At 36.5% G+C, this 12,754-nt stretch overlaps 1 protein-coding gene across 4 annotated transcripts in view; it reads right to left on the reverse strand.

Annotated features, from left to right (window-relative positions):
- NIPBL (NIPBL cohesin loading factor) overlaps positions 1-12,754 on the reverse strand; it is a 165,673-nt gene that overhangs the window by 92,365 nt on the left and 60,554 nt on the right. For all 4 annotated transcript variants that reach the window (XM_030003531.2, XM_030003527.2, XM_030003533.2 and 1 more), the window contains exons 2-6: positions 12,143-12,286; positions 9,844-10,009; positions 8,592-8,722; positions 2,085-2,184; positions 294-445 (exon numbers count right to left, since the gene is read on the reverse strand). In XM_030003531.2, coding sequence (XP_029859391.1) covers positions 294-445; positions 2,085-2,184; positions 8,592-8,722; positions 9,844-10,009; positions 12,143-12,206 — 613 coding nt within the window. In that variant the 5' untranslated portion in view covers positions 12,207-12,286. The remainder of the gene's footprint in view (positions 1-293; positions 446-2,084; positions 2,185-8,591; positions 8,723-9,843; positions 10,010-12,142; positions 12,287-12,754) is intronic.

Genomic DNA, 12,754 nt, shown 5'->3' on the forward strand with positions numbered 1-12,754 from the left:
TGCCTTTTTTTATTGTCATGTATAACGACAACTATGCAAACTGGGTGTACGTAGGGGAGCAATGCAACATGAACATGTGTTTTACCTTTTCTTCTTCCCTTTTATTTTTTTTTTTAATAAAATAGATACTGCTGCTCTGTAAAGTCAGGAAAGCAAAGCTTAAACACACCTGCCAACTCAAAGATTTGCATTAAGCGTGTGACTCCTTCCAAGAAATTAGAAAGCCATGAAACATGCACATGAAGGTAAAGCTGACATGAGACAGGAGAATAAAACAAACATCACAGACTTACCTTGCTGCATCTGAGGATGTGGTGTATAACTTGGAGGATGTGAATATGGCATGTATCCTGCAGGGCTTTGAGGAGCATATGGACTAGGCACTGGACTGTTCTGTTGTGCCAAAAATCTGTTACCAGAGCTTGTCTGTGGCGGCACAAACCGGCTAAAAATAAAATAAAGTTTTTAGAAGTTGGAAGAGCAAATTTAGAAAAAAATTATTATTTCTTTTGGAATATTATATATTCAGAACATTAAAACTTCTTTAAGATACAAAATTCCAACACAATCAAGAATCTCCCTCAAAAGCAGTATTTTAAGCTATTGGTACCTTCCCAACTTCAATTATTACTTAAGAGTCACAGATTAGGTACTACATTAGTAAAAGTAAAGAACAGAATAAAAAGCATTCATAAGACCTCCACCTAGGGAAAGGAAAGAATAACACAAACATGTACTAAAATAAGATCTGCCATTTCCAAAAGTTAGTCCTAGAAGTTTGAATGAAAGTGACACCTAAGTTCTAATTAACAACTAGGTCACTAGGATTAACAAGGAGCCACCTACTATAAATATGATTTTTCCAGCAAGATTTCAAAGAACTTCATCTAACAGAACTATATTGGCAAGATAGAGGAATGTGATAGGCAGTTAGGTAGGACCTGACCCAAAATCCACTGAATACAACTTATTCTTTCACTGGGTTTATCTTAGACTGATCCTACAGACAAGAAGCCATAAAAATAACACAGGCTTGTGAAAATAATACATGCACATTATAACTTATATTCTTATATGAGCTTTTCAAAATAAAAATAAACCAAATAAATACTTCAGAAAGTACATTACACGCTTTCACAACCCTCAGGTCTAGATAGCAACTCTATGAAGGTAAGGTTCCATAGAAAGAAACAGCAAAGTATTTAACACAAATTTAACATTTAACATTTTGCAAGGATTTTGAGAAGACACTGTAATATTCATTGTGATAACTCACAATTCAAAAAACCTTCTTCAATATCCCTTTTAAAGTTAAAAAGTGTACTGGTTTTTGTGTAGATACAGAGCATTTCATTTGCCAAAATAATTACAGTAACTTGAAGTGAAACTTGAAGTAAGTTTATTTTAATAATGATATCTAATATCTGAATATGAAATCTGTTAAAGCCCAGTAACTGGGCTGAAACTACATGCAGAACTCTTTCTTCTAGTCCAGAGTATTACATTAATAAAGGCCTGGATTATAGGTACATGTTACTTGCCAACACTCAAGTGTTTAAAAAATAACCAGAAAGTTGACGAGGATGCTGCTGGAAGACTGGCCAAACTACTGGGCCTATCCTCCTCTCAGTGGCCTTTTGTATAACTGTTACAGCAGTACTCCATGCTTTTACAAGCCTTCTTTCCCACCCTCCTGTCACACTGGTACCATTATACATGCTGGAACACATTAGCCTCTTCTCTCCTATCCTCCTGCCACCAGTCTCAGCCTCTGCCACAGGCAGAAAACAGCTGGAGGGGTGGCAGAAGGCAGAGGGACTCCTTAAGCAGGAAAGAAAGTTTGCCAAAATTATGGGAGGGAGAGTGGAGAATCATGACTAATCATTAGAATACAAGGATTAATTCACTGACAGAAAGATGTTTCTTTGCCAGCTGAAGAAACTCACCCTGCTGTCAGACAACTGCAAAATTTGTCTTGACACCAATCACCTTCCACTCACATACTTGCAACGAGAATTGACTGTCACTGTAAGAAGAATTTGCAGTTCCCTAGCCCCCCCACCCCATTTAGAAGAAAGCATTACCTGGAAGGGCTATGTGAGATAGTGGTTTGTTGATAATTGGAAGATGCAGGACTACCACGCATGGAATTCTGAGAAATATTAAACTGTGACATCATCATCCCTATTTAAAAGAAGATAGCAGCATTAACTTTACACACATTTCCTTTTTCATCAATGAAGTCTCTCATTTCAGAAATTACTATATACAAAGAGATTATAAACGTTACAGACATCAACATCATCTACCCACAACTGTTAGAAAACATTAGAAATTATTGATTCCATGTAAGATGTCCATTTTACATCATGACATAAAAAAGTGTTCCCTAAAGCAGTGTTAATTCACTTATAAATATTAACAGTAGTTCCTTCCTCTGTTCCTTAGAGCATCCCAAGCCAAAACCTACTAGTAAATAGAGCCATTTTGTAAGAGGACATATATTCCACACCCCAGGCTGGTGCATACAGTACTCACTGTGCCAATAAGTAAAAGATTTGGAAACTTCACAAGTCAGAAGAACACAGGAAACTTATCTCCCATTTTTAGAGCAAGTACAGCAAACAATCATCTCAGGCTGAGTGCTGCAAGATATTCTCACTGCTCCTATAATGCCTTAGTGGTTCCCTTCTACCCAGTGACAAAAGCTTTCTATTCCACCTCCACTATGCTTATAAGGAATGTTATCAAGGAAGATGCTGAAATATTTCAATTGCAAAGCAGAACCAACATCCCAACTGTAGGCTCCCACAGCCTGTAGATCCCCACAGTCAAGTTTTGGAAATTCTGGAGTTGCACCAGCTGGCAAACCACAAGTACCAATGTGCTTGAAACTAACTAATTTTAATAGGTATTTGGACAATGCCCTTAATAATTTGCTTGAACTTTCGGTCAGCCCTGAATTGGTCAGGCAGTGGGACTAGATGATAGTTGTAGGTCCCTTCCAAATGAAATATTCTGTTCTATTCTATTCTATTTTAACTTGCATCATTATTCGGAAGAACTTAAAGAAAATTTTTTTTTCTTCTCTTTGATACAGGTGTAAAGAACTCCCTAACAACAGCATGACACTAGAAGTTGAAGTGATGCAGAAACACAAAAACTTAAATAAATTTTAAGTTATTGTAATGACAGAATTTAATGTCTTGCAGCTAAAACAGTGTCAGAATTCACATGCAAACTGCAGTTTGGGAAGCCACAGCAACTGATCTGCAGCCATGGGTAAAAGCAAATCAGTAGTACACATATTTTAAAGAAAAGGTTAGACAGAAGTCTGACAGAAGTCCCCAATCCAGAGCGTTGGGGAGCTGTCAATACTTCAACTGCTATCACCGATTTCAATTACTGCAATATTCACACAAGCAAAACTAGTTTCAGAAGTCCTCCCTGTTACCCTCTTCCTCTCTTCCCAGCAGAGATGTGATAATCCCGCAGGAATGCAACCGTTACTACCTCCGGGTAGGTGTGAAGTGCTGCATTCCAAGTACATTAGCACAGGACAACTAGCCCAGAGCAGGAGTGAAAGCCCCATGTTGTGCTGAAAAAAAAAAATCAGAGACTTCCATACTTCAATATAGAGGACATTTCATTGTCCCAAGTAACACAAGGGGACTCCTCAATTCCGGCAAAATTTGTTTAAAGGGACACTGGTTGCGTCGCATAGAGGAAAGTGAGGGGGAAACTCCAGGGCTTTTGTGTTGGAGGCAGTGCCCGACCGCCTGCTCACCACCTCTGACTGCCACTCTCAATGCAGCTAGGTACAGTATTTTAGTCAAACTACTAACCCTTAACATTCATGTACAGAATGATGACAGAATGTACCCCTATGAGCATGAACTATACAGACGAAGTTTAATTTTATGCTTAAAACACAGACTACACTTTTAAAATACTTTAAAAAATATATCCATTTATTTTCTCCTCCCTAAATTTAAAACATGTTTTGAACCACAGATCTGCCAGTTTTGGGTTTAAAAGAATGACAGAAAATATACAAATAAATCAATTTTTAATGCCATTTTTAAAAAACGCTTATTCTGTGATGGACAGCTCTCACTTCTCTATCTCTGTTGGGGGGATGGGGCAGGACATGGGAGGCACAATCTGGGTAACTTAAAAGAAAAAAGAAAAAAACCCAAACAACAAAAACAACCAACCTACCACCACCAACAAAAAAACCAGTGTCTCCAAAGTTTCCAGACAGATAACAAATACGCCTGATAATGATGTAATAAGAAAGAAGTAAAAATAAGCCCCAAACATTTAGTCTAAAAAGGAGTTGAAACTAGTCTGTGGCCATTAGCACTACATTGTTGTCGTATCACTAAGCAGCAGATCTATGGCTCCACTGTTCATTTCTGTACCTTAAATATTTAAGAATTTCTTTTAAATGCAACCTTAATTTTGAATGTTGGTAATGTCCAGATATGGGAAAACATCATCCTAGTAGTAACATTACTAGAACAAATTTCCTTAACACATACTCCTTGTCTTGACTGTAATTTTTTTGCTTGGAAAAAAGTGATACACATAAATCCATTTTAGCATTCTGACTAAATGCCAAAGGATGCACTACATAAAAACACAGCTCAAGGTCACAGAAATAGTCTTGTACGATTAAACTGTGTTACAACATCATGCATGCTTAAGCTAGGACTGCTCAGCAACACGTGATTTTTCAGTTAAATATAAACTGTTATTGAAAGTGTTGCAAAGTTTTCCCCTTTTACAGGTATACATGCACTTGAATTCTTGTATAAATGAAAAAAAATCCAAATAGTTGATGTTTACGGAAAGGCACACAACATATTAATTCCCCAAAATTCAGAAGTTCTGATAAACAGCTTAAAGTGAATTTTAAGTCCCTTCTGAACCCTAAGCGATGCTATGAATACTGACCTATTGCAATATACTATTTTAGCTTATCTTCCAACACATATCTGCTGAAAGACAAAGCCAAAGTGTTCAGAGGGAAAAGAGAAAAAAATATTATGAAAATTGAAACTAAACAGTATCTTAATTTTAAATAAATAAAGAAATCCACCTCATTCATACATTATAGAATGCAAGACAGATGTAGCTGCAAGATGGCACTCAGAACTTTCTATGTCATCTGATTAAAAAGGTCTAATATAAAATTAACATTTTGCCCTTGTACAAAAAGTTAGGCCTGACGCTGCATGGTGCTGTGACTCAGTCTGTTCAGACAACCTGGTAATAGAAAACAGTCTGAAAAATCTAAGTAAAAATGTAATCTAAAAACATCTAAGCTGTATGAAGACTGTTTCAACCATGGGACTGTTATCAAAAGACAGGGAATAAGAGTTCAGACACTGCTGCCACATTACCTGAAACGAAATATGCCAGCAATGGAGGGGGGGAAGGCGGAGAGTGCCCACTCAGGACACAGAAGTGTCCAAATAATACATCCTTCTTGCGCTATTTGTTCATCATAACTAAAACCACTTCTTGCACTAAACTTAGTTTTGAACTACAGATCAATATGAACTTCAGAAAAAACATTAGCACAGAATTCTGCTTGTGCTTTACCTTATATTCACAAGAATTCAAAACAAAACACAGTATTTAGCTTTCTGAAGATGCCTTTATTTCCTGACAAACTGTACTGAACCAAGAATTTTATTCTGTTGTTTAATATAATTCTCTAGCCAGGTGATATTCCTGTTCTTGCATCAGAAATGAAGGTGTCCTGGTTTCGGCTGGAATAGAAAAATAACTCTGGTATAGTGCTATGTTTTGAGTTCGGTATGAGAAGAATGTTGATAACACTGACGTTTTCAGTTGTTGCTAAGTAATGTTCAGTCTTAAGTCAAGGATTTTTCAGCTTCTCGTTCCCAGCCAGCAAGAAGGCTGGAGGGGCACAAGAAGTTAGGAGGGGACACAGCCAGGGCAGCTGACCCAAAGTGGCCAGCGGGGTATTCCATACCATGTGATGTCACATCTAGTATATAAACTGGGAGGAGTGGGGGGTGGCGGGGATGGCCACTCGGGGACTAACTGGGTGTCGATCAGCCGGTGATGAGCAACTGCATTGTGCATCACCTGTATATTCCAACCCTCTTTTTATTATTATTATTGCCATTTTATTAGTGTTATCATTATCATTATTAGTTTCTTCTTTTCTGTTCTATTAAACTGTTCTTATTTCAACCCATGGTTTTTTCTTTTTTTTTTTTTTTTTTTTTTTTTTCCAATTCTCTCCCCCATCCCACTGCGGGGCAGGGGAGAGTGAGTGAGCGGCTGCGTGGTGCTTACTTGCTGGCTGGGGTTAAACTATGACAGAAGGCTAGGTGAAATGAATTTGAGTTCACATGTCCATGCTAATGCTGGAACTGACACTCAAGGGATCATGGTGCACAGACCCATCCCAGCTTCAGTAAACAGACAGGGAGTCCTGCTGCCTTCATTCCTTCTCAATTGTGGGTACTACAAATACTGGGTCACAGTACCCAGATTGGACTTCATTGCATGCTGAACTCAGCAGAAGTCAGAAGGACAATATTCAGAAGGAAGACAGTAAGGAAAGCAGAAGAGATTAATTTGAAATACTAGAGAAGAGCTTAAATTTCATTATTCTAACTGGCAAAACGCATTACCTAAGATGTCTATCAAACTCCCAATTGTTCTGCAAATCATGACTCTACAGAGGTTACAATATCTGTTGAGAAACCAGAAGAAAACCCAACCTTTGCTGCCTCAAGACATCAGTGTAGTGTCCTTTGGCCTTGCATAGCTGAATGGGACATAGTAACACCTAATAAGGCTACTAGAATTTGCCAGCATCTAGCTTAAACATCCACCTATTTCCCGTAAGAGTGGGGCCTTTTTCGACTGAAAATAAAGTCACACTTCACCTAGCTTTTCCAAACATTCATTCCAGGGCCTTCTTCCTCTCAAAATACTTAGTCTACAGCTATGCTTTTCCCTTCTTCCCCTTTTCTTTCCAGTTTTCAGATTTCATACTTACACAGCAATGCTTGGACTCGTACAAGTATTCAGAATTATGTAAAATAAAATTAAATATTCAAGGGGGTTTTAAAGTCTGATCTCTTCTTGTTCTCTGAAACCACTTTGTTAACTTTACCAAAATAAGATCAACTATTCTTTTAAGTTTCAAACAATGTTGAATTATTTTTTACTCCATACTAATACCTTCCTCCAAGCATAGGCCAAAGCACACTTAGTAAAGATAGAGGTGCTTTTATTTCATTAAGGATTATTCTTAACCTATCGAAACAAGCTGCAAAAGTGAAGCACAGAATTAGCAAATATTAGAAAGAAATTAACTAGCTTTATCTTCCTTTCAAAAGCCTCTGCTGGAACAGATAATTTCAAAAAAAATGTCTCCCTTTTGCACTGGCAAAAAATTATTTTACTCTACAAAATTGGTGGAAAACTCTAATTCAAGTCTATGCTCTTTGTGGGACCACTCTGCACTGGCAGGACAGTCAAAACTCTTCCCACAGCTGGAAAAATCATACTCTGCCACAGCTGCCACTAAACACAGGATCTGGAGACTGTTTTCAGGGCTTAAATTTTAGGATATATGTATCAATGAACTTACAAGCATTTAGCACTGCCTTTCACAATTTCAACTCCAGGAAATTTCTGCCTTCTTTCAAGGAACCTGTTCTGTCCTTAGCAAGATCTTTTCAAATATTGTATGGATTTTTACTCACTAGCCTAGTTGAACAAACCTAATAATGTCATTTTATTATTTTTCCCCTCCAAAAACACCCTCCACTTCCTATCCCCCATGGACTCCAGTAACATTTCTATCTATATCTCTACAGTGCTAGCAAAGCTTCATCCTCACACTGCAGAAACTCTGGAAATTCTACTCGTTTCATAGTTTGGTATTTAAAGAACACACTTCAGGTGCAAGTCTCCAGATCTACAACTAGAATCTGACCAATTAAATCTTTGCTTGGTCTCTCTCCTTCATTTTTGCTGTCCAGCAGTATATCTCACTACACCTCAGAAGAGAATTAGCTGTCAAAACAGTAAAATCTGTAGGGCATCACAAATTGCTGAGACGAGGAATGGCAGAGAAGAGCCAGTAAGTATGATCCATTCAACCTTATTCCTTACCCCAGAACTATTAAGAACTACCACTGCAATGATACTGAAAATCTGTACAATTATAGTGCAAGATCAAGGCATATCTTTCCAACTTCAACTATTTACTAAGACAAATATATGAACCTAGCCATAAAGAAATTCAAATAAAATTATTTTAAAATAAAATCCAATCACTTATGCTAGAGATTAAACTTTGTAGTGAAATTAAACATTTTTTTACGAAAACACCTGGTAGAGCTTATTTCCATGCTTATTCTAATACAATTGCTCTTAGATGATGTCAAGGTACATAGCTTTCTATCACTATCCAATACATGGTAAGGTATAAATATCACAGTTGTGCTCCATATAGATTTGTGGTTAGTATCAGTCCCCTAAACTTACAGAACAACATAAAATGCAATCAATAAATAATAAAAAATCCTTACCGCTTTGTACCCCGTATCTGTTTTGCATGCTTTTCTCCCTGAAAACATTAGGATTCCTTGCCAGGATAGCCTGCAGCAAGACTGGTATATCTCCCTCTGGATCATCACTGCCAAGGTTATCTTTCAACTCTCTGGAATTGTGGAAGTAAGCAAATAAAGAGGCAAATGTATTTTCAAATTATAAGAAACTATGAGTCAAGTAAAAAAAAAAAACAAAACAACCAAAAAAACAAAAAAAAAAACCAAAATGAAAGAAGACAATTTACTGTTAAAATATAGAGAAAAACAAGTCTGCAAAGCACTGTTCCCTGCCTCTATTTATTTTTTTTTCCTCTCTTCTTCAAGGAATCGCAGAAGAGGTATTCCTACTAATCTTCAACATTATTTTCTGTTACTAAGCATTTATATATACATGGCTGTCAGTTTCAGACTATTATAAAGTTTCTTATACCCACTTTTATATCATGATCTTCTCCATAAAAGAATGCTTTGGCATAACATCAAGAAAACATTACTGTAGGAGTGAATTTATAACATTCAGGTTGCAGCCCAATGCTTTGAGAATCTTTTATTTTAAAAAGGGAAATTGGCATATCTTTGACATCACAGTATTCCCTCTGAACCATAAAAAAAAATGTAATGGATTTTCTATAAATGTATCTGTGCTTTCACTTATTGTTTGCTTTGAGGACTTTTAAAGGCTACTTCCATTTGAGCAAAACAATTGATTGGTACATGTAGGAAAAAGACAGGGTTGTCAACATCAGACAACTCAAAGGACACTAGGGGGAAAAAAAATTAACAAAAAGAGAACACATTAGCATACTTTCTTGTTCAATTCTTAAAATATTTAAGTTCAATACCTAATCATAATTGACATGGGTCTTACATGGGTGTCTCAAAAGGTTTTCTTTTTGTGTAATACTGGGTATATAATTTGTCTATATGCATTATTAACCAAAAGTGGAACACAAATGACTATTGCACAATCAACACCACAAAGTCTGCACTCCTAACTAGCAAGAATGGAATAAGCAGCAGATCTACAAAATAACCCCCATAGTTATGCAGAAGGGCTGCCAGACAATTACTAACGCTCTGACTGAAACATTTGACTCTCATATAGCAGTCATCTGCTAAGCAAGCCTAATAAAAAACTGCATCAGATTATCACATCATTCTCAATCCAGTTAATTTTGATTTCAAGGAATAAGGACGGTGATCTAATATAGTTGAAGTTCAAAATACATACATGTGATCTGTTGACACCTGATTGAGACTGTGGACGAGCTGTGAAACCAGATTTTCATCCCTGCAAGCCAGAAGGCAGTTCACCTCTTCAGCTATCCGTCCATTGAAAAGCAGGCTTTTTGTTGTTGTAGCAGGTAAAGGTGATGGAAGAGGCAGCTGGTTCAAAACTGTTATCAGAAAACAGAAAGAAGTTCAGAGTCATTTCATGAAAGACAAGCATATAGATATGGACACCTTCTTACTCCATCATGTGATTAAGAAAGAAAACTTGACAACTACATTTAAAATATAGGGAAGATTTCTGGATTTTTTTAATCATGAACACCCAAGCACACATGCACAAACACGCAAAAAGTTTGGACTCTGTTTTAAACAAAGTAATGCAGTCAAGCCCTCAAGTTATATTACTACATTATTGTAAATATTTAACTGTGCTAAGGCAAGTAGTATCAATAAAAGCATACTTTTAATCATTGCAGAATATTGTTATTTAATATGTTATGGCAGCTTTCTCTTGGAGCCAAAAGCATTGATAAAGGAAGGAAATGCAAAATCCTTGTAGTTGTGTGCTGTGCTGTAAGTGCATTGAGCATATACTATAAGTTTTCTACTGTGATGATACAATACACAATAATGTACATCATTACTGTATTTAGAAAAAAACTGCAATTCAAATAGAAGTGTATAATACATTAAAATAGCTAGCTTTCATTACTTGCATCAGATTACCTTGAATGTGCCAGAAACTGGGAAAATTAGCAAGATCAGCAAAATAAAACAGTATAAATTCAGCTAGTTAACTAGCCTACTCTACTGCCTCTAGTCATCATGTCCTCCACATTTTTAGGGCAACAGGTCTTGCCCATTCCAGTTCCTTCTTTTCATACAGAGAAAAAAGTCAGGTGAAGCAGTTACGAGCCTTTCTCTTTCAGCTGCTCCTGAGATTGTAAACATCAGATAAATATAACAGATAAAGAAGCAAATGCATCTAATACAAAGGCTAATCCCACCAAGGGTAGTTCAGTGTTTCAAGAAACTCTTGCACCAGGAGTCTGGCCAGTGACTTCCACCAGTTAAGTATTTTGACTTTCTTTAGAACCTTACCTGCAAATATTTAATGCCGGAAAACTGCCCACAGTCCAGAAACTTATTATTTGCATCCTGATGGCCCGTTATTAGGCATACATAACGATACATATACACACATCTAAATACATAAGCAGCATCTTCCAATTTGATATTTCAGAATATCAGAAGGACATGAAGAAGTGGGTTTTTTCCTCCAATACATCTGCTTTTTTTACTGTAGGCAATTAAATTCAATTGCTGGGTATATACTTTTAGTGTCTGTTGGAAAGTCTCCAAATTTCAACAGTATAATAATAAAATCAAGAGCTCAGAAGAAGCACCTGGGTCACTGAGTCCAATTATCCTCAGACAGAAAACTGAGCTATAAACTCTGTCTTACACTTTATAAACAAGATGCATCTTTTTTCCAACTGCTCTTTTTGCAGTGGTTGTTCTAGACCTCATTATAGTACTAATAAATCTCTTAGTTTTCACTAGAAATTTATTTTTGGTCACATTATAACCATTTTGTTTTGTGCCCGTATCAGCTTTTAATGTAAATGGTTCTTTTCCTTTCCTTGCATTTTGTCTTCCTGGTGTATTTAAAGACAGTACACACACCTCATCTGCTCCTTTTGTAGGCTGAACAGCTAAAAAAGAAGACTCATAGGTTCAGCCACTTATTTCCATTCTAACGGCCATTCTTTGCACCTGTTAATTAGAACAACTTCTTGGTGCCTTGTCCAAAACTAGGAACAAGGTTTCAAGTATATTCAGCATATTCCATAACTCTCTATAGTTAGTTAAGCATCAGTCTAATCCTCCCTCTCTCGCCGTCTCTCTCCCCCTCCCTCTCCCCCCCCCTCCCTCAGTGAGATGTATGTCTTAGAGAAGTGTTTTATCATTTATATGTTTTTCTTTACTTGTGGGGTACCCAGATATGCTACTGAATGATACTTCAAATAAACAATGAATTCCTGTATTTCGTTTCAGGTTTCCTTAAGGGTTTTTTTAACCTACATTTCATGTTTAAATTAGCATGTTTTATTTGAACAGATCTTCAAAATTCAAGCAATGACAAAATTAACATTTTTAATGCCAAATATGATTTTGAACAGATTTACCTCTAAGAACTTTTAAAATAAAACTATTTTTAGTATTTTGAAAATGCAGGTATTTACCAAAGAGGTAGAAAATAGCATAGCAAAGACAAGAAAAAGAAGAGTACTTACGGTCTGTAAGACTAGCAATCCCTGCAAGAGTAGTGATGGGAACATGAGGCATATCCCCATTCATCCTGAAGTTCTGGGAGAGTAGTGCCTACACAGATATTTTAGTTCATGTGCCAGCTATCATTACTTCCCATCTCCCAAGCACTAAAAAAAAAAAAAAAAAGAAAAGAAAAGAAAAAAAAAAAACAAAACCAAATGAAAATTCTCAGTTACTGTTTTAGAATTTTGAATTCAGTAACATAAATAAAACACAGTCCATACGCTCAGCTGCATACTAAGTCAATTTTGTCAAGAGTGGGTAGAACAATGTAGATTTTAAATATCAAACCATATTAAGCAATCAAAAGGCATGCTTCTGGTCTCAGAAGCAGAGCCCTTCACCAAAAAAGATGCAAGATAAGGCAATCAAAAGAAAATTTGCTCAGGTTATACAGTAGCAACTCAAAAATTCTGTTAGTTCATAATGCAGTGGATAGCACTTAATGCATAACCAGTTTAAGTAATTAGCTGCTATATTCACTTCCCCGTTTTGCAGAAGGAGGTATTTTTCATACAAGAACAGGCTACCAAAACCAAAACAAGTAATTCACAGATGCAAAAATCAAGGAGTAA

The sequence above is a fragment of the Aquila chrysaetos genome, chromosome Z, assembly GCF_900496995.4.
Source record: "Aquila chrysaetos chrysaetos chromosome Z, bAquChr1.4, whole genome shotgun sequence".
NCBI lineage: Eukaryota > Metazoa > Chordata > Aves > Accipitriformes > Accipitridae > Aquila > Aquila chrysaetos.